The sequence below is a fragment of the Cydia amplana genome, chromosome 11 (assembly GCF_948474715.1).
Source record: "Cydia amplana chromosome 11, ilCydAmpl1.1, whole genome shotgun sequence".
In the NCBI taxonomy this organism is placed as follows: Eukaryota; Metazoa; Arthropoda; class Insecta; order Lepidoptera; family Tortricidae; genus Cydia; species Cydia amplana.
Window position 1 is genome coordinate 10,102,545 of NC_086079.1, and position 22,436 is coordinate 10,124,980.

The 22,436-nt window shown below is 43.4% G+C and overlaps 1 protein-coding gene across 1 annotated transcript; it reads left to right on the forward strand.

Annotated features, from left to right (window-relative positions):
- The first annotated feature begins 465 nt into the window (after positions 1 to 465).
- On the forward strand, positions 466 to 22,046 carry LOC134652468 (lysosomal cholesterol signaling protein). The gene is made up of 15 exons (XM_063507659.1): positions 466 to 568; positions 786 to 1,075; positions 1,621 to 1,931; positions 2,181 to 2,302; positions 3,299 to 3,464; positions 8,396 to 8,623; positions 9,495 to 9,647; positions 11,959 to 12,127; positions 13,243 to 13,401; positions 14,674 to 14,809; positions 14,964 to 14,972; positions 17,678 to 17,855; positions 18,435 to 18,610; positions 19,612 to 19,737; positions 21,847 to 22,046. The coding sequence occupies exons 1-15, from the start codon at positions 480 to 482 to the stop codon at positions 22,037 to 22,039; spliced, it is 2,505 nt and encodes an 834-aa protein (XP_063363729.1). The 5' UTR covers positions 466 to 479; the 3' UTR covers positions 22,040 to 22,046.
- Positions 22,047 to 22,436: the final 390 nt, after the last annotated feature.

The window sequence follows — 22,436 nt, forward strand, 5'->3', positions numbered from 1 at the left end:
ACGCTTAAGCATTCTTTACACGCCTTGCAATCCAGCTATGGAACCCCTGATGAATAGATGCTGGCAACACTGAAGCTATTCCAGCAAGGCATTAAAACGTATATTTATAAGAGTAGTCTAATTTTTTTTGTTGTTTGAATGGAACTTTCATATCGATTGATGACAATGACAAAATGTCAAGTATCGTGTCAACAATATAATCATGAAAATAAAAATCAAACAAAAACGCTGAAATAATTTAAGTTTTCATAGATTTGAAGACAAATAATTAATGATAAACCAGTGGCTGTGTCAGCTCACGTTTCGTTATCATTGTTCTCAGTGCTATCGATATTTTCAGTCTGTTTTTCTATGCTACGTAACCTTAAGTGTTTCAATTTAAAATGTTCTTAGAATTACTTATTATCAAATGATTACTTAACATAGAGTGTTATATATTCCCTCAGCTTACTATATACTACATAACAACTTATAATAAAATGGAAGCGTCAACTTTCCTTCTTGATCCAGCTAAAGCAGATAATTTATATCCGGCACTGTTCCAGTGCTTTACAATTATATTGTGTGGGTAAGTTGAAATCAATTGTTATTTATTAAAAAAATACTGTCAAAAGTAAAAAAAAAATCTAATGAAAATAAATTTCTAATTGACCTAAAGCCTTTTTATTTATTTTTAAACATCTCATTGCATTATATTATTATTTAAAATATGTATTGTATTACAAAGAAGCGACTTGTATAGGACAGGATAAGATTGTGTAGTTAATATATGTTTTCTTTTGTAGGTATATTGCTGGCCGCCTAAATGTGGTGTCACAGACAGAATCAAAGGGGATTGGTACATTTGTGGGCACCTTTGCCCTACCATCACTGATCTTCTTATCTCTGGCTAGACTTGACTTCAGCACAGTCAACTGGACATTCCTTCTGGCTATACTATTAGGCAAAGGCATTGTGTTCTTTGCAGTTATGATTGTCACCATTCTGGTGTCTAAACCAGTGAACCTTGGGAGAGCTGGTATATTTGCCATCTTTTGCACACAGAGCAATGATTTTGCCTTGGGATATCCAATAAGTAAGTATTGAAGAAAATGACAACTTTTCTTGATCTCTCTAACAAAACGCGTCTGTTCCGATCAGCACAGATATGGCCGCTAGGTGGCGACAGCGCCACGCGCGGCTTATGGCTGTCCCCAAAATTGGGGCCGAACAGATGTACTTTTAGCTACCTGTAGCAAAGTGACGAAATCGCAGAGTGAGACACGCCTGTCAGTAGTCAGTTCCCTAATATAAGTAATCCACTTTTCTATACTTACAATTAGTATGCCAACTTGGGTTCTTAAGTTGGGGAACTGACCATACTATAAGAAGTACAGGTATTTTTCTTAGTATATGACATTTATTTCAGTTTTCTTGATGTAAGAAAATCTATTACAGCCTGCAAAGAAGATGATTAATCAGTATCAGTTTTCCTCCTAATGTGCTTAAAAATTACACTGCTTCATAATTCATAACTACAATCTTTGAAAAATGCAATAATTTGTAACAAAAATTAATTGGCAAGCTGTAATATTGTGGTGTACATTTATATTTTTGATTAAAGATGTAAATAAATTTCAGTTAATGCTATCTATGAGCACACACATCCAGAATATGCTCTCTTCCTATATTTGATGGCACCAATATCGCTAGCAATACTAAACCCGGTTGCTTTTGTGCTAATGGAGATCAAAAAACAACGAGACAATGCTCAGATAGTGACCACATCGCCTGAAGGGGAGAGATCAAGTGAACTCTGCAAGTTCAAGTTGTTGAGGCAAATAGTCAAAGGCATAGCTTTGAATCCTGTGTTGGTGATGACAGTGCTGGGTATTATAGGCAATATTGCCTTTAAACATCAACTTTCACCGTACATTGAGCTGCTACTGAAAGTAAGTTTGTCTTATTTATGTAGTTTGTTATTAGTTGCTCACAAAATCTGCTGTTATTACTATTACAAGAAAGAAATGATTGGCGATTACTCCACTGAAAAGAGCATAGCTCTTAAGTTATGATGATGATTATTATTACTTCCTCACAAAATCTGCTGGATATGCCCTTGTTTAATCCCTCTTATGATAAATTTAATACCTACATAACTAGTGTCAACAAAGATAATATTATGAAATTAAAAATTTCAGGTGTTTGGAGACTCTTTTTCAGCTACCGCACTATTTTTATTGGGGCTCAGGATGGTTGGCCAAATACACAGACTGAGAGGACCCGCTCTGTTGCTGCCGTGTGTCCTAATAATGGTTAAACTGTAAGTTCTATTTACTTAACACATTCAGTGCCAGCGCGAGTTACGCGCTACGAGCGTAGCTGATAACACGGGAAAAACCGTATGTAGCGAAAAGCGCCTACGAACAGCGAACTCCCCTAGCGAGCCGCTGGCAGTTAATGTGTTAAAGTACCTAATGATATGGTGACATTATTTTTCCTTTTCATTGTTGGTATTCAACTTTTTTTATTATTAATACAACTTACACAAATAGATAATATTGCTACATTAAAAATTCTCACTGTGAACAAAACCGAGTATACCGACGTTTGACAGTGAATCATGTTTTCCTTCTCTAACACGTGACTCCACGTGACGTGGCATTCTTGCCCGGAACACCACGCTACGCTCCAAGACCCAAATCGTTGATGTAGCTCGGAAGGCGGGCAAGCTAAAATGGGACTGGGCTGGTCACGTTTGCCGAATGCCGAGTGAGTTGTGGGGCAAAATCACGTGAGAGTGGGAGCCCGAAAACTCAAAACGGGGCTCTGGCAGAGACCCTGCCGGCGATGGCGGGATGAACTTGACTCCTTTTTAAAGGAGTGGCCGGACATAGCACTGGACGGAGATTTGTGGAGAAATTGGGGGGAGGCCTTTGCCCAGCAGTGGGACACGACAGGCTCCAAATAATAATAATATGTTTTTTTTTATTGTTTTGTAAGTGTTTTTATATTTTACTTTTATATTCATATTATAAAAACCCTAACTTAAGAGAAAAGATAAATAAAGAGATAATAATAATAACACGTGACTCACATGAGTCGCATGGCGCGTTCTCTTTGTCATGCATTATACTGTGCTTTGAAGACTGCTCGGAGCAGTTGTGAGCCTGTGCCCTAATGCAGTTTAACAATTGAATGAAATACTAGTACTAATAATACTACATGAAAACTATCTGACTTCCCATAGTCATATAAAAATCACATATCTATGTCCGAGTAACAGGAGCAAGCAAATAAATTTTATATTCCTTTCCAGGATTGTCCTACCAGTGGTGATGAGAGAGAGTGTAAGCGCACTGAACGCGGGAGCGAACGATTCCGAGACGTCTTCATTGTCGACCTACGCATTCTTGTACGGAACCATACCCACTGCGCCTGCGGTATTCGTATTCTCTAATCTGTACCAACTGGAAATTGATCTGGTAGGTGACAGATGTTATATTACGTGCATGCTATAGCTATAGAACTATTTGTGTAAAGTAAAAACATAAAATGGGCCTATATAGGAATTAACTATCTGGGAGTATATAAATGATAATCCGGAATACTTAATTAGAACGTGTATTTCTCAGTACACAGCCGGGGAACAACTGAGGAGCAAGTCGCGCGGCGGGCATTCCGTATAATTGAGCTGCACTCACGCCTGTATCTAATCTAGGTACAGAACGTAAACCTAGTAAAACTGTGCTTAATTCTGTAACCCATGAAGTACTATTTATACGTGCCTTTAACGCAGATTTCAAAGTACGGTGGAATCTCTCAATAGCCGAGTTACTCATAGGATGATATGGCGTAGTTCTAATCCTCTCCGTGCCTGTATATTTCATTAGTTGTCTGAAAAGATTGCTTTCGAATTGCTTACCTTGATCACTGGTTAAAGTAACTGGACATCCGAATCGCACAATCCAGCCATCGTAAATAGTTTGTGCTACTATTTCTGCCGATATGTTTTGCAATGGAAACGCCTCCGGCCATCCTGTAGCTCTATCTATAATGGTAAGGCAATATCTGTAACCTTCCGCTGATGTTGGTAGTGGTCCTACTAGATCAGTATGTATATGCTGGAATCGGTCTACTTCTGGAAACTTACCTGGTGTCGATTTGGTGTGTCTCGTGACCTTGGCTTTTTGACATTGAACGCAGGTTTTGGCCCAAAGACCTACATCTTTGTTCATATTCGTCCAAAAATACCTATTAGAAACCATCTTGCGTGAAGTTCGTACACCGGGATGACTTAAGTTATGAACCTGATTGAAAACATCGCGACGAAACTGTTCCGGTATGTACGGTCTCACATTACCTGTAGTAACGTCACAGTAAATATCATATGTACAGTTAGGCAACATTATTTTCTTAAATTGCCAATTATTATTTTGTAATAATGTTTTCAATTCGCCATCTTTTTGTTGTGCCTTCGCAATCAAAGAAAAGTCTATTGCAATATTTTGAAAATCGACTGTCTCAACTCTAGATAAAGCGTCAGCAACTACATTGTCCTTACCCTGTATATGTCTAATGTCTGTAGTAAATTCACTTATAAAAAGTAATTGTCTTGTCCGTCTTGGTATCTCCTTGTTATTGTCGCTATTTAACTTACTAAATGCGTATGACAAAGGTTTATGATCTGTAAATATAATTAGTTCTCTGCCTTCATGCAGATACCTAAAATATTGTACTGACAAATAAATAGCAAGAAGTTCCTTATCATAAGTACTGTACTTCGTTTGTGCTGTTGTTAGCTTCCGAGAAAAATAAGCTAATGGTTGCCACTTACCTTCAACATGTTGTTGTAACACAGCACCCGCACACGTGTTGCTAGCGTCTGCAAAAATCGCTATCGGTACTGTGGGAAGTGGGTATGCTAGCGTAGCAGCATTTTGTAAGCCATGCTTACATTGTTCGAATGCTATGTCAGCTTCCTGCGTCCACACAATAGGTGTTTTGTCGTTTCGTTTTGCCTGATGAATATACCTATGTAATACTTCTTGGTATTGGACAGCATGAGGCATGTGCGGCCTGTAAAAGTTAATCATGCCTAAAAATGTTCGCAACTGATTAACGGTCTTGGGTTTCGGATACTCTTTGATAGCTTGAACCTTCTTTTCCAGCGGTTTAAAACCTTCCGTTGATACCTCATAACCTAGGAACTCTAATTTCTTCTCTTTAAATGTACATTTCTCCAGGTTAATAGTGATACCGAATTCGCTAAGTCTTTTAAACAATTGTTCGAGATGACCGTTGTGTTCTTCCTCTGAGAGAGAAGCAACAAGTATGTCATCTAAATAACAATACACAAAATCGAAGTCTCTTAAAACGGTATTGTTCATGAACCGCTGGAAAGTCTGGCAAGCGTTTCTCAGGCCGAAACTCATCCTAGGGAACTCATACAAACCAAATGGAGTCGTAATAGCTGTCTTCTCCACGTCGTCAGGGTGTATCATGATATTATGATATGCTCTACGCATGTCTACACAAGAGAATATGGACTTACCTGCCAATAAATAGGTGAAGTCGTGTATCCTCGCTATGGGATAGCGATCTGGCTTCGTGACTGCATTGAGAGCTCTATAATCCCCACATGGACGGATCTCTCCATCTTTTTTAGGAACTATATGCAAAGGACTAGACCACGGACTCTTAGATGGCCTGCAAATACCCATCTCTTGCATTTGCTGAAACTCCTTCTTAGCCTTTTCATACCTATCAGGAGGCAGCGGTCTAGTTCTTTGGTGAATCGGAGGCCCTGTTGTCTCAATATGATGGTAAGTGTTATGTTTAGGTGCCTCAATAAATGATAATGGCCTTAATATCTCCGGATATTTTTGCAGTAAGTGAAATGCTTTGTTATCCGTACTTAATAAATTAATCGATGACTGAGTATGGTTTATGACCGTTCCAATTACATAAATCCTTGTCAAATCATCAATCAGCCTTTTACCAAACAAATCTACAAGTAATCTATAATTACGCAGAAAATCTGCCCCTATTATAGGCTGTTTGACATCGCACACAATAAAATTCCATTTAAAATTACGTCTTAAATTTAAATTTAATGTTAAACTAACATATCCATACGTTTTAATTTCAGTATTGTTCGCGGCATATAACTTGCAATTATTCACAGGTTGTAACGAGTCTTTAAAAAAATTAAAGTTCTTTGGAATTACACTCACATTTGCACCTGTATCAATTAAAAATTTAAAACCGGAAATTTTATCTGTCACACTAAGGCGATAATTAGTTACCATGGTGCAGGGTTCCGCCGCAAACGCCTGCACTTCCGCTAGTTTCCCTGCGGCGGTTGTGGTCCCTTCCAGCCGCACGGTTGAACGCACTTATACGCCTTCGCCTTGTAGCGGTAGTGATAAAAACACAACCAATCCTGGTTTTTAGAATCCTGGCTTGAAGAGCGGCTGTTGTTGCGTGAGCGACTACGTGCACGCCCTTGTCTGCGGCTATTCCTTCCAGTCCCACCTCGTCCTTGGATATTGGCAAGTTCAAGTTGATTTATCCGATTGTTGATCTTCGCCAATTCTGCCGTTATAAAATCTGTCGGCGAACTCTGGCGTGATTGACGTGAAGTACTCTGTATAGCGGCAACTTCATTCGGTTTGAAGGTCTCCATTACCTTATCAGCTATGCTTGCCAGAGTCTCAATCTTTTTTGAATCTGCGGACGCTACAACGGCCCTCACCGACGGTGGTAGATGACCTTGCCAAAAATATGTCAAGGTCTCATCAGGAATCTTATCTCTTGCGAGGTCCTTCATCTTCCTCATAAGCTGCGATGGGCGCTGGTCACCAAGCTCCATGTCCGACATTAACTGTTGCAATCGTTTTGCCTCTGTCTCCTCGTAGACACTTAATAATCTGGCTTTTAATGTTGCAAATTTATTCTCCTCCGGTGGTTTCTCCAAAATGTCGGCAACTTGCTGAAGCAGGCGGCTTTCCCAATTTAGCAATAACCATATTATAGTTTGATTGGTCCCCTGCTTTCTGCTGAGCTAATACCGCTTCTACCTGCAGAAACCATAGTCGCGGTTGGTCCTGCCAGAAGTCTGGTATTTTCGCTGCAAGCGATATCGCTGACAACTCGATGGTTGTCGCGGTTCCATTTTCCATTTTGCGACACAATTAAATTTGCTTCCGTTTACCCAGGTGCGCGGGGAGTTGTCCGGCCGTAATACACACACGCGTACCGAAATAATATTATGAAATAACTCAACCAGATTTTCCTTTAAAAGTCGTTTAAACAATGCACCAACACTAATTGTCACTGTTAATAGTTCACGGTTCACTAAATGTCAAGTGTCGGGAAGTCACCAGTTATAGGAATTAACTATCTGGGAGTATATAAATGATAATCCGGAATACTTAATTAGAACGTGTATTTCTCAGTACACAGCCGGGGAACAACTGAGGAGCAAGTCGCGCGGCGGGCATTCCGTATAGCGCGGGGAAATGCTGACCACGTAATCTGTTAACTCACATTTATAGACGCGTCTAACGCGAAATTTATTCACATACCTTTTTTTTATACATTTTTTGTCGGGTAATTGCACAAATCTCTGTTTTGACATCAGTTAGCCGCGACCATGACCAGTGAAACCTGTGTCGAAACGTCGGTAAATAAAGGTAATAAAATAAATTTCGAGATAGGCCCGTCTATAAATGTGAGTTAATATGTGTTCAAAACGCGAAAGTTTTAAATATTATAAAATGGGCCTAACAAAAGGACAGTTAAGTTTTTCATAATATTGAGATTCTTAACAGTTCTGAATGATTCACGGTTAGTTTCACTAGACTTATATCGACCGGGAAAAGGTAATCACGGTTCATATCCCGGTCGATGTAAGTCTATTGAGATTTTTATTTGTTTAATACTTAAATTAATGTCAAATAAGTACCTACACTTACCCTGATACCGAAATGTGCTGCGGAAATAATGATGACGATCCAGTAAAAGTTACGCTGGCAGGAGAACTGAGCATTAGTAATCGTAAGACTCAGGTTCATTGGTCGATAACACTTTGATATACTCGATATACAGCGTGCGGTGACCAGTAAAAAAACTCCTGCAGTTCCCCGAATTCACGCAAAATATGGTTGTCGATTTGCGGAAAATGCCCAGAAGCACTAACAGGTCCCTGAATACGGGCCCTATGTCATGGCATGGAAATCTTCTGTACTCCACATGCGGGCTCTATCGACTAATCCAACTGAGCCTTGACGCGATCATCAGTCCGTTTTTTCAGGGGCTTCTCTTGATTTGGAAATTTTCGATTGCCTACTATTTTAGCAACCTCAACCACCCGGACATTTAGGTACTTCTTAATGAAAATGTACAATTTCAGATGGCTTCATCAATGGTGATCTGTACATTCCTGTCAGCGCCCATAATGTTCATGTCGGCCCAGGTGATATCGATCAACAAGGACTACGCGGTGCAGATGAAGAAATTTGCCTTCCACGTGTCTATAGTATCTTTAGTGGCCTGCGTGTGGGTGATAACGGTGTTCATCGTTACTAAGAAATATAAGCGTATGCCGCACAGGTTGACTATGTGTTTAATGGTGTCACAGGTAATTCCGATTTTATATTTAAAAGTTAGCATAAAGTTAGCATGCTGGTTTGAATCCAAAAGGTAATAATTATTGCATAAAACATTTGTGATTTATTCTGTTTTTGTTTAAAGTAGTAACAGGTCTTGGACGTTAACCTACACTTAAGAATTCTTTCCTTCACTCTGGACTCAATGTTCGACCCTCGATGATGTATATGGATACATCATTTTGCTTTATCACTACATAGTATAAAACAAAGTCGCTTCCCGCTGTCTGTCTGTCTGTCTGTATGCTTAGATCTTTAAAACTACGCAACGGATTTTGATGCGGTTTTTTTAATAGATAGAGTGATTCAAGAGGAAGGTTTATGTATAATTTGTTAACCCGTGCGAAGCCGGGGCGGGTCGCTAGTTCACTATAAAACTCATGTGAGACTTAAACATACATATATACTAAAACAGGTCACTCGCGTTATTGCTGATTATCGTCAAGTATCCATGCAATCGATACAGGTGTTTCTTTATTTGATGACTCTCGAAACGGATCGAATCAAGTGATAATCGATACAAATTACGCGTGCAAACTAAACTTTTCAAACTAATTGTAATACATTATAAACAGAAATAGACTTGGGTTCCCAAGGGGTTCAAGGCGTTAGCCCGGATTACTAAAGACGCCGGTTCGAATCCGGCCTTCACCACTGGAGGGCTTCGTAACTTTTTCTATAACATATGACATCTATTTCAGTTTATAATGTATATTATAGTAGTGTGACTACTTAAAAAAAAAGGTTAAATCAAAATATTTAACAAAATAATTTGATTTGTTCCCAAAGTTGTGTAATTGTAATACAACTTTACTCCCGATGACGACACCAACTTTGTTCCAGTTGTTGCTAGCGATCAGCGTGATCTGGGGCGGGCCGCAGTCGTCGAGCACGCCCTCCTGGTCGGTGCTGCTGCAGCAGACGCTCTGCACCTTCAGCATGTACTCCTGCCTGCTCTGGACCTCCATGCTATCTATCGGACTCCTCATGTTGCAGGTAATGTCAACTTATTTCTGCAGGTAATGTCAACTTATTTCAGCGTGATCTGGGGCGGGCCGCAGTCGTCGAGCACGCCCTCCTGGTCGGTGCTGCTGCAGCAGACGCTCTGCACCTTCAGCATGTACTCCTGCCTGCTCTGGACTTCCATGCTATCTATCGGACTCCTCATGTTGCAGGTAATGTCAACTTATTTCTGCAGGTAATGTCAACTTATTTCAGCGTGATCTGGGGCGGGCCGCTTTCGTCGAGCACGCCCTCCTGGTCGGTGCTGCTGCAGCAGACGCTCTGCACCTTCAGCATGTACTCCTGCCTGCTCTGGACTTCCATACTATCTATCGGACTCCTCATGTTGCAGGTAATGTCAACTTATTTCTGCAGGTAATGTCAACTTATTTCAGCGTGATCTGGGGCGGGCCGCAGTCGTCGAACACGCCCTCCTGGTCGGTGCTGCTGCAGCAGACGCTCTGCACTTTCAGCATGTACTCCTGCCTGCTTTGGACTTCCATGCTATCTATCGGACTCCTCATGTTGCAGGTAATGTCAACTTATTTCTGCAGGTAATGTCAACTTATTTCAGCGTGATCTGGGGCGGGCCGCAGTCGTCGAACACGCCCTCCTGGTCGGTGCTGCTGCAGCAGACGCTCTGCACCTTCAGCATGTACTCCTGCCTGCTCTGGACTTCCATGCTATCTATCGGACTCCTCATGTTGCAGGTAATGTCAACTTATTTCTGCAGGTAATGTCAACTTATTTCAGCGTGATCTGGGGCGGGCCGCAGTCGTCAAACACGCCCTCCTGGTCGGTGCTGCTGCAGCAGACGCTCTGCACCTTCAGCATGTACTCATGTCTGCTCTGGACTTCCATGCTATCTATCGGACTCCTCATGTTGCAGGTAATGTCAACTTATTTCTCTTAGACTCTACTCCATGTTGTTTTGAACTCCATACATGTTAAATTCGTTAAGTTTACAGGCAATAGATTTCCGCAATATGAATTAGTTTTTGATAGTATCATATTGATACCAATCCAGAGGGGAACTGGGCCTTGTTGGCATTAGGTATAATCTAGTAACGAAAAAAAAAAGTTACGAGTTGTGGAGAGTCTTTTTAGCAGTTTACCAGCAAGTTTACTACAATGATCATAGTACATTGTTACTGTCAGTTTGTTCTTGACTTATGAGTCACCATGCTATTATAATCCGCTTGCATAGTGTGTAATTTAATCCTATAATCCGTGGTTGGCGTTCAGTATTACATTACGCATCAAGGTGTAAGAACTTACCCACTCACCCTACTCACTTACTCACCCTAGAACAATAGAGGAATATTTATTTCTACACGTTAGGTTTAATAGCCGGTTTAGACTCTCGGCTCGCGGCTCGGCTCGCGGCGCGTCTCGTGGCTCGCCTCGAGCGCGTAAGCCCGTCGAGCTACTGATTACACTCGCGCTTCGTGGCTCGGCTTGTGGCTCGTCCCGTGGCTCGTAAGCTCGTCGAGCTAATATATTTTAAACACTTACAGCACGGCATAAGGTTTATAACCGAATGACAAGCCGAACACGAGTGTGAACGCAAGCGCGCGTCCCGCGCGAGCCCCTTTGGCTCGTGCCCAAAAAACCGCTCCTCCACGCGAGCCAGGCGAACCCGTTTGTTTTGCATACACGACTATCTCATATAGACTGCTGCATAAACCATTTATGAATACCTCAAGGGTTACCATATACCGACATAATATGTACAATCACGCTCCGTGATTGTTACGCCATTAAGGGTTCTAGCTAAATTGGACATTCCATAGCGTAAGTACGGAACAAGTAACAACCAATTCAGCTAGGACCCTAAATGGTGTAACAATCCCGTGTGGTGACTGTACAGCCAGCAGCAGAAGTTGCTAAGCGGGCGAGGCGTTCATAATTACCTTCACGCGCTCTTATTCTCTTAACAATAAAGTCGCGTCAAGATTATTTTGAACACCTCGCCCGTTTAACAACTATTGCTGCTGACTACATAGGCGCTCACGCTCATACTAATTTAGTATGTGAGCGCTAATGCGTCGTGACCGTGTGTAGTTTTACATGTTCTATAGGTATAGTAAACTGAGTGTAAGGCCTGAGTGGACGCTTGAGTTGGGCGTGCAGCGGGGCGGGGCGTGCGGCGTGCATGTTAAACAAATGCAAACGTATAGGAGCGGCCTTAGTGCACGCTGCTCAAATCACTTGGGAGCCCGCCGCCACGCTGCACGCCCCGCCGAACGCTCCGCTTCGAGCGTCCACTCAGGCCTTACACTGATTAGTGGTGTTTTGTTTGTAGAGCCGCGGGCCGTGCTTCGTGGTGACGCTGTGGCCGGTGCTGGCGTTCGTGGCGTGGGGCGCGCCCGCGGTGACGGCGGCCGTGCTCGTGGCCACGCGGCCCGCGCTGCAGCTCGACGCCAAGGCCGTCGACGCCATCCGCCTGTGCCTGCTCGTCTTCTGTATCACGGGTCAGTCTAAACTCAGTTTAAGGCCTGAGTGGACGCTCGAGTTGGGCGTGCAGCGGGGCGGGGCGTGCGGCGTGCGTGTTAAACAAATGCAAGCGTATAGGAGCGGCCTTAGTACCTACACGCTGCACACCCGGCCGAACGCTCCGCTTCGAGCGTCCACTCAGGCCTTAGTGTAAGGCCTGAGTGGACACTCGAGTTGGGCGTGCAGCGGGGCGGGGCGTGCGGCGTGCATGTTAAACAAATGCAAACGTATAGGAGCGGCCTTAGTACACGCTGCTCAAATCACTTGTGAGCCCGACGCCACGCTGCACGCCCCGCCGAACGCTCCGCTTCGAGCGTCCACTCAGGCCTTACAATTAAGTCGCGGGCTCGCTTTTAATAGCTTTTCTATCACATAGCGCTTTATTGAAGACTGTCGAAGGGATGACGACCTATGGGACCAGCGAGTAATGTACTGGAGACCTCGACTTGGAACCCGAAGAGACGGAAAACCACGAGCCAGATGGTCGAACAACATTAGAAAGACGGCAGGGAAAACGTGAACAACTGTACCCTTTTCAAGCGAATAAATGATTTATGATTTAGGGCCGACCTGCACCCCTAGCATTGGCGCGGCAGTATCTCGCGGCGAGATAGACTACCCGTCTTTTTCTATACTTCGTTTTTTTTTTTTGCATTAGAAATTTAGTAAACAATCTTGATGTGTCTTTTAATTGAAAAACACATTTTAAAAATAAGTTACGGTAAATATGTAACAATTATGAATCTAATACGATCTTTTATAGTCTTCTGCTTTCATAAGTAATAGTTATTGATTTTTAAAAAGTGTTTTTCAATTAAAAGACATGTCAAAATCGCTTACCTTCTTTCAAGTTCTTTCTAATGCTAAAAAAAACGAACTATAACTATGTTAATAAAAGTGGGACGGGTAGTCTATCTCGCCCCGAGATACTGTCGCGCCAATCATGTGCTAGCCCGGCTGGCATAGAACCGCCGCATACAAAACAACATGGAAATCCATGAAAGAGGCATATGTTCAGCAGTGGACGCAAATATGCTGACAAGAAGAAGCGTTTTATTGATAATATCGGCAACTTAAGTTTTTTTTTGTCTAGTGACGACGGGCTGCCTGACACTGTACATCCGGTTCCGGCGGCGCAGCGCGCAGTTCGCCAGTCTCTCTGCAGATGTAGCATCGCATTCGCCAGACGAAAGCTCCGGCCTGGTCGACAACGAGCAGCCGGCATCTAACACACAATCAGTCTCGCACAACGGTGAGGAACACTATACTATGATTCGTGAGAACGGATTTCTCTATGTGTATAACAGGGATGTAACGGATGTGGTTTTATCGGAACCGAAAGCGGAACCAGATGTTTTAAATTTAGTTTATCGGAACCAGAACCGGAGCCTGTGTCAGTACTATCAGTAGGTATAGATTACACAACACAACACATACGAATACGTACTTTAAATTCAAAAACACGGATAAACCAGAACATCTAATTACTGCAGCAGCGGGGTTATGAGCGAATAACTGGTATAAACCTCTTTGTTTTTGATGTACACCGCTCATGTCCCGCTGCCGCGCTAAGCATTGACATCGGATATAACTTCCGTTTCAAAAGTAACGGAACCGGAACAGAAACGGATGTGTAATACCAAACGGAAGTTCCGACTTAACGGAAACGGAGCTCCGTAACATCCCTGGTGTATAATGAATTGCATCCAGCGGGCTCAGCACGGTTCCATTTTTATCGACTATCACTAAGCCCGTCACTTTCGCACTTACATACTTGTTAGAACGTGACAGGCATGGTGATAAATGATAAAAATGCGACCGTGCTACTAGGGCTGATCTGATAAAAGCGCCCCTAACTCGCCATTAACGAACCGCTCGCGCACTACGCGTGCCATCAATAAGCGATCATTTCGCAAATAGAATGGCGCGCTAATGGCTGATTTAGCACATTATAGGGTAATTCGCCAGTAACTGGCCACCGGCCAATAACTGGCCACCCTAAACTAAAAATGATTCTATTCACCTATAAACAATTCATTTTAGTATAAGCAGCCTTCTAGCCACGTTATACTGGTGAATAGAATCATTCTTAGTTTAGGGTGGCCAGTTACTAACAGGTGGCCAGTTACTGGCGAATTACCCTATCTAGACAAAACAATTTTACTAAACATTTTTTTTTTTCATTTTAATGCACCATAGGAGGAGAAGATCAAGGTAAGTAACTATCAACTTTAACCACTCATAAGGCCCAGGATTGGTAATTTGTTGCTACGTGTTTTATAATTTGGAATAGGTATGTCCTCTAACTTCACTTCCCATGTAATATTGTCTTCGGTTACCAAATCAAGAGAATAAGGAGGGACGGCTTTATAATTAATAATTTATTAATATTTTGACATTTATTTAATAGTTTTCTTACACTTAGAACATCCCACAAAATGCAAGGCCTGGGCCTTACGAGTCTATTGAATAGCTAACTCTAAGACATTAATTTATAAATGATGAATAGAACTACAACTGACAGGTTGCTACGGTGCGATCACAGCGAGTCCGAGCCCGGCGAAGAGCGCTAACGGCAACGGGTGCTGCTCCGGCGACCCGCGCTGCGAGACCGGACTCGTCAACTCCACGTCGCAAGACATCGAGGACATCGACCACAAGTGAGCAACAGTAACATACAACACTATAGGGATCACAGCGAGTCCGAGCCCGGCGAAGAGCGCTAACGGCAACGGGTGCTGCTCCGGCGACCCGCGCTGCGAGACCGGACTCGTCAACTCCACGTCGCAAGACATCGAGGACATCGACCACAAGTGAGCAACAGTAACATACAACACTATAGGGATCACAGCGAGTCCGAGCCCGGCGAAGAGCGCTAACGGCAACGGGTGCTGCTCCGGCGACCCGCGCTGCGAGACCGGACTCGTCAACTCCACGTCGCAGGACATCGAGGACATCGTCGACCACAAGTGAGCAACAGTAACATACAACACTATAGCGATCACAGCGAGTCCGAGCCCGGCGAAGAGCGCTAACGGCAACGGGTGCTGCTCCGGCGACCCGCGCTGCGAGACCGGACTCGTCAACTCCACGTCGCAGGACATCGAGGACATCGTCCACCACAAGTGAGCAACAGTAACATACAACACTATAGCGATCACAGCGAGTCCGAGCCCGGCGAAGAGCGCTAACGGCAACGGGTGCTGCTCCGGCGACCCGCGCTGCGAGACCGGACTCGTCAACTCCACGTCGCAGGACATCGAGGACATCGTCGACCATAAGTGAGCAACAGTAACATACAACACTCTAGCGATCACAGCGAGTCCGAGCCCGGCGAAGAGCGCTAACGGCAACGGGTGCTGCTCCGGCGACCCGCGCTGCGAGACCGGACTCGTCAACTCCACGTCGCAAGACATCGAGGACATCGACCACAAGTGAGCAACAGTAACATACAACACTATAGGGATCACAGCGAGTCCGAGCCCGGCGAAGAGCGCTAACGGCAACGGGTGCTGCTCCGGCGACCCGCGCTGCGAGACCGGACTCGTCAACTCCACGTCGCAAGACATCGAGGACATCGACCACAAGTGAGCAACAGTAACATACAACACTATAGCGATCACAGCGAGTCCGAGCCCGGCGAAGAGCGCTAACGGCAACGGGTGCTGCTCCGGCGACCCGCGCTGCGAGACCGGACTCGTCAACTCCACGTCGCAGGACATCGAGGACATCGTCGACCACAAGTGAGCAACAGTAACATACAACACTATAGCGATCACAGCGAGTCCGAGCCCGGCGAAGAGCGCTAACGGCAACGGGTGCTGCTCCGGCGACCCGCGCTGCGAGACCGGACTCGTCAACTCCACGTCGCAGGACATCGAGGACATCGTCAACCACAAGTGACTTCATAAGTTCCCAACTAAGGCCCACTTGCACCATCCTACTAACCCGGGGTTAAGCGGTTAAATCGTTAACCTAGTGTCATATTGTACTGGTAACTCCAGATTTAACCCGTTAACCCCGGGTTAGTAGGGTAGGGTATTAGGGAATGTTGCAAGTGGGCCTAAGTAACTCTGACAAGACATTAAAAATGCCAAACTAAATTCGAATCCACAAGATTATGTATTTTTTAATTTAATTATTGAACATTCATTCATCTATGATTTATATTATATCACTATTTCGACGATACTAAAGTACTATTTATTATTCCTCTGTTTTAAGAATAACCTTACAATCTACGCATGTCGCGCAAAACTACCTACTCAATCACCTGATCATTCCTGCGCTCGGTTTAACAGAGCCATAAGCACAGAATAAGTAATAGTATTATCATACAGACCGGCCACGCACCGCCCCGCCCCGACTCGCATTACCTCGCCCTGCGACTTGAATCTGGCGGACTTCCGGCGTACTCTCAGTAAAGCGACTCACCCACACATACACAATGACGCGTGTACAGACGTGCCGTGCACACATATAAACGCAAATTATTTTTGATATATGGTGTGTCCGCCCTGTGCCATAAGGTAGATAGAATTAAATTAAAAGTTGGTTTAGCATAGTTTTTCTCAAAAATGGACGGCAAAGTCGACGTTGCCGGTTAAAAAATAGGTCGCGAAGTGCGTAGTTTATGGTCATTCAAAAAATTAAAAAGTTAAAAACATTGCAGTCTCGATTTCGGAACTGCAATGTTGCATACAAATTCCATTATTTAACGAGTTCCAAACTTTTTAAAACTTTAAATGGCCATATCAAATGAAGGCATAGGTCTATTAAACAGCCAAACAGATGATCAGCACTTATTATTATAATGTTGGTACCGCGACTATTTAGGTGTCTCAAATACGTTGGCGTATTTTCAGCAGAAAATACACGTCTTTTTTTTTAAAAGGTGGCAAAGCAAATCTTTTTAATGGTTTTACTTTATTCTGTGAAATTTAGAACGTTGCTTCTGTAAAACATTTCTATTTCTTGCACCATTTTTGAGAAAAGCACTATATATGACTCGGCTGGAAGGCTACTTGCTGGCTTCGGATTCAATTAAACGGACTCCCAAGGTCGTCCGTTTAAAACGAATCCTCAGCCTGCAAGCAGCTACTTCCGAACCTCGACAATAATGTACTAATATCTGGGTGACCGAGCTTCGCTCGGAAAACATATACAAACTCGAAAATGCGCCTTTTCCCAGAGATAAGACCTAGCTAGATCGATTTTTCGCCCCCGAAAACCCCCGTATAGCAAATTTCATCGAAATCGTTAAAGCCGTTTCCGAGATCCCCGAAATATATATATATATATATATATATATAAATAAATAAACAAGAATTGCTCGTTTAAGCCCTTGCTACACGGTCGCCGACAAGCCTTCTAACCATCTGTCCTTGGTCTGACCTTGGTCAGTTTTGGTCAAATTTTGTTGGAAACAACTGTCTACACGGTCCGTCTAGACCAAGGTCACGCGGTCTGAGGGGCTTGTCGGCGACCGTGTAGCAAGGGCTATAATAATGTACTATTTCATTCCTCAGAGAGTGCGCGTGCCCCCCGTCCCAGCAGCCGCGCTGCGCCGGCGCGCCGTGCCGGTACCTGGCCGAGCTGGAGCGCGCCGCCGGCCAGCTGGGGCTGCTGCCGCCCGAGACCGGCCGCGGCGGCCAGCTGCTCAAGCACACCGCGCTCATCATACTCTACAGCCTGGCCATGTTCATCGTTAGTACTGCATTTATTCAGTATTGTGTTGTCATGTCATACTTTTTAGGGCTCCGTTCCTTAAAAGGAAAACAACGGAACGCTTATAGCAGGGGTTTTTAATGTGGGGGGCGCGACCACATTTTAAGGGGGGCGCGGGGCCTCGGGACATTTGAACACGATTACCTAATAGTTCTCCGTTTCCTTGTCGTTCCGAGTCGCACTTGGCCGTTTTTTTTATACTACGTCGATGGCAAACAAGCATACGGCCCGCCTGATGGTAAGCAGTCTTCGTAGCCTGTGGACGCCTGCAACTCCAAAGGTGTTACGTGCGCGTTGCCGACCCTAACACTCCGCACTATTCCGCACCCTCGTTGAGCTCTGGCAACCTTCCTCACCGAAAGGAACATGACACTATGAGTAGGGTCAAGTGTTATAATTTGACTGCGGTTTTCTGTAATGTGGAGGTACTTCCCCCAGTTGGGCTCTACTCAAGAAAGATCCAGAATGATATAAAATCCCTACCCAGGAAACGTAATCATAGCAAAGAGTAAAAATAGATAAAGAATAAAAGTTAATCTACCTGTGCTTTTGTTTCAGGGGATAACATACACGACGTGGCGTATGATGCAAAAAGACGAAAGCGGGGTGTTCATCGAGATCGAGTTCCTGGATATCGCCATCACGTACGGACAGGCGCTGATCATGTTCGTGCTGTTCGGGCTAGACCCGGAGGAGATGATCATACCGGCTGTCAGATACTTCAAGAAGAAGTGGTGAGTCTTGTTTTATAGTTCGTTTTTTTTAGCATTAGAAAAAACCGGCCAAGTGCGAGTCGGGCTCGCGCACGGAGGGTTCCGCACCATCAACAAAAAATAGAGCAAAACAATAAAAAAAAAAGCAAAAAAACGGTCACCCATCCAAGTACTGACCCCGCCCGACGTTGCTTAACTTCGGTCAAAAATCACGTTTGTTGTATGGGAGCCCCACTTAAATCTTTATTTTATTCTGTTTTTAGTATTTGTTGTTATAGCGGCAACAGAAATACATCATCTGTGAAAATTTCAACTGTCTAGCTATCACGGTTCGTGAGATACAACCTGGTGACAGACGGACGGACGGACGGACGGACGGACGGACAGCGGAGTCTTAGTAATAGGGTCCCGTTTTTACCCTTTGGGTACGGAACCCTAAAAAGTTAAACAATCATGTGTCTTTTAATTGAAAAACATGTTTTAAAAATAAGTCACGGCAAATATGTAACAATTATGAATCTAATACGATCATTTATATTCTTTAGCTTTCATAAACAATAGTTAATGATTTTTAAAATACTTTTTTAAATTAAAAGACATGTCAAGATTGCTTACCTTCTTTCTAATGCTAAAAAAAAAACGAACTAATAGTTACATATTTCAGCGCGTTTTTTAACCTTTCTTCATGAGGCGATCGGTTAAGAAAGTAACACCCAAGTCCCAACCCTCTGCTGTTGAAAACCTGTACCTAATAGTTCTTTTCTTTTATATAGCGCCCTCGCGATCTCCAAGTGGTTTTAGCAAATTGATATTTGCTATATAAGTAGTAGTATTTTCAAGAAGAAAATTCTAGTCCTAAAAAATGGGTGTTAGATTCAAAATTAGATTTAGGTACAATTACATAAACAATATAATTTAACAAAAAATCAATTACTTTTTTGTGCGGTGAATCCAAAAATGGGACGCAAAAATTACTTTATTACCTAATGTTTTAATGTTAATCAATATTTTATTCAACTCAGGCACGGCGCAGACACGGTCGTGCTGCCTTCAGTCGAGGATCTCAGCTTCGAAACCAAACACGTCTGCGACCAATTCATAAAGCACCATCTCGAACGCTGCAAGGAAGCTATTGCCAAAGATACCAGGTACATATGTTTATATACTTGGTCAACCAAATCTTGTCAGTAAAAAAAGGCGCGAAATTCAAATTTTCTATAGGACGATATCCCTTCGCGCCTACATTTTTTAAATTTGCCGCCTTTTTCTACTGACAAGATTTGGTTGACCGCCTATATGTACTAAACGCAGGCGTTAATACGGTCGTGATAACGTCAGTCGAGGATCACTCGAAACGAAACACGTTTGCGACCAGGGGGCCGATTTTTGAATTTCGACCGCTCGATTTCGTGTATTTCGTTCAGTAATATCTCCACTACTAGGCATGTAAATTCTACTAATAGAATTAAAAACGATTATTGACCACTCGTTTTCAATTCTATTAGTAGAACTTACATGCCTAGTAGTGGAGATATTACTGAACGAAATACATGAAATCGAACGGTCGAATTTCAAAAATCGGTCCCCAGGGGGCCGATTTTTGAATTTCGATCGCTCGATTTCGTCACTCGAAAATCGGTGGATTTTTGAAATACGAGTGATGGAAATTGGGAATCTATTGGTATTGACCACTCGTTTTCAATTCTATTAGTAGAATTTACAGGCCTAGTAGTGGAGATATTACTGAACGAAATACACGAAATCGAGCGGTCGAATTTCAAAAATCGGTCCTCATTTCGTAAAACACACACTAATGCTCTGAACCGGTTATGATATGAGATATGGTATATGATATCATAACATGATCTAGATCAGGGGTTCCCAAAGTGGGGGGGGCGCGACCACATTTTAAGGGGGGGCTCGGGGCCTCGGGAAAATTGAACACGATTACCTAATAGTTCTCCGTTTCCTTGCATCGAAGCGAAAAGGGGGGCGTGGGAACTTCATTTTAGGCAGCAGGGGGGCGTGCCTAAAAAAAGTTTGAGAACCCCTGATCTAGATTATAAAACCTACCATAACTTGTTTCATTTTAGTTGGGTCGTTTTGTTTCCTATATATATATGTTTTAAAATTGTTATATGGCGATCACCAAATCCAATTTATAAACTGAAAAAATTTGATTAACATGTTTTTGCGATTGGAATTATGTTAAAGCCAACAAAAGCTCTATAAAAGGTGCACTCTATACTACTTAACATTTTATAAAGAGGAGCCGATTTGACTTGTTAGTGCACCAACCCCACCTTATGTCCGGACACCAGACCGGTCTGGCCTAGTGGGTAGTGACCCTGCCGCGGTCCTGGGTTCGAATGCCGGTAAAGGCATTTATTTGTGTGATGAGCACATATATTTGTTTTGAGTCTTGGGTGTTTTCTATGTATTTGTATATTATAATCGTTGTCTGAGTACAACGAAAACACAAGCCTTGTTGAGCTCACTGTGGGACGTGGTCAATCTGTGTAAGAATGTCCTATAATATTTATTTATTTATTGAAGTGAAAACTTCTTTAGCGGCGCTGTGCACTTTTTGAGGTGGGGAAACAATTTTAAACTCGAGACAGATCACGTGACCGTAAGACGGACACGTGACCTGATCGAAAAACTGTTACATGTAATGTCATAGTTTTTCTTTATTGATTTAAATGCCATCTAGTGAGTTTCGCTCTAACTGGTATTAATATAACTCGAGTACTGACATGATGTGCTTAGGGGTTTCAAGTAATGCGACGAAATAACGCTAGATGGCGTTAACCTCAATTATACATAGTGCATTTTGCACTAGTAATTGAGTTTTCACTTCTGCCGGCATTCCCTGAGTGCAACCCGTTGTTTTTAGGGTTCCGTACCCAAAGGGTAAAAACGGGACCCTATTACTAAGACTCCGCTGTCCGTCCGTCCGTCCGTCTGTCACCAGGCTGTATCTCACGAACCGTGATAGCTAGACAGTTGAAATTTTCACAGATGATGTATTTCTGTTGCCGCTGTAACAACAAATACTAAAAACAGAATAAAATAAAGATTTAAGTGGCGCTCCCATACAACAAACGTGATTATTGACCGAAGTTAAGCAACGTCGGGCGGGTGTACTTGGATGGGTGACCGTTTTTTTGCTTGTTGTGCTCTATTTTTTGTTGATGGTGCGGAACCCTTCGTGCGCGAGTCCGACTCGCACTTGGCCGGTTTTTTATTGATTGTAGGTGGCGCATGCGCACGTACCGCGCCGTGTTCCGCGGCTCGTGCCTCGTGCGCTGGCTGCTGAGCTGCGGGCTCGCTAAAGACGAGGCGGAAGCCGTCGCGTACGGCCGCCACCTGCTAGACGGCCGCCTCATCGCGCACCTCAACAACAACCACCACTTCACCAACTCGCCGCTATTGTACACCTTCAAGTAAACATTATATACAATATTACGCCTGCAAAAGAATCTAAAGCTTTGGATTCCTCCGAAAACGGTGCCGTCATATTACGGCCGCTATATAGCGTTGACTGACGTCACTAGAACGTTGTCTATGTAAACAAGATGGCGCGGTTTCCTAGACGGCGTTACGTTACGTTGATTGTCAACGTAACGTAAGATGACGGCCGTCATGACCTTGTCGATAGTTTCGTGAACGTTTTATTAGATAGCGGTGACGCCATTTTGAATAAATGACACGAGATTTGAATAAATGATTCCGTACTACGATTATTTTCCTCTTCTGATGATATTTCATCCTCCAAGTAAATTATAGATGATCAAGCAAATCTTGTCAGTAGGAAAAGGCGCGAAATTCAAATTTTCTATGGGAC

Bases quoted from the DNA above. Each gene is read 5' to 3' on its own strand.
- LOC134652468 (XM_063507659.1), top strand. From the start codon at position 480: ATGGAAGCGTCAACTTTCCTTCTTGATCCAGCTAAAGCAGATAATTTA. The intron at 9,648-11,958 runs GTAATGTCAACT...TTTTGTTTGTAG, and splicing joins TCGGACTCCTCATGTTGCAG to AGCCGCGGGCCGTGCTTCGT. The intron at 18,611-19,611 runs GTGAGTCTTGTT...TATTCAACTCAG, and splicing joins AGATACTTCAAGAAGAAGTG to GCACGGCGCAGACACGGTCG.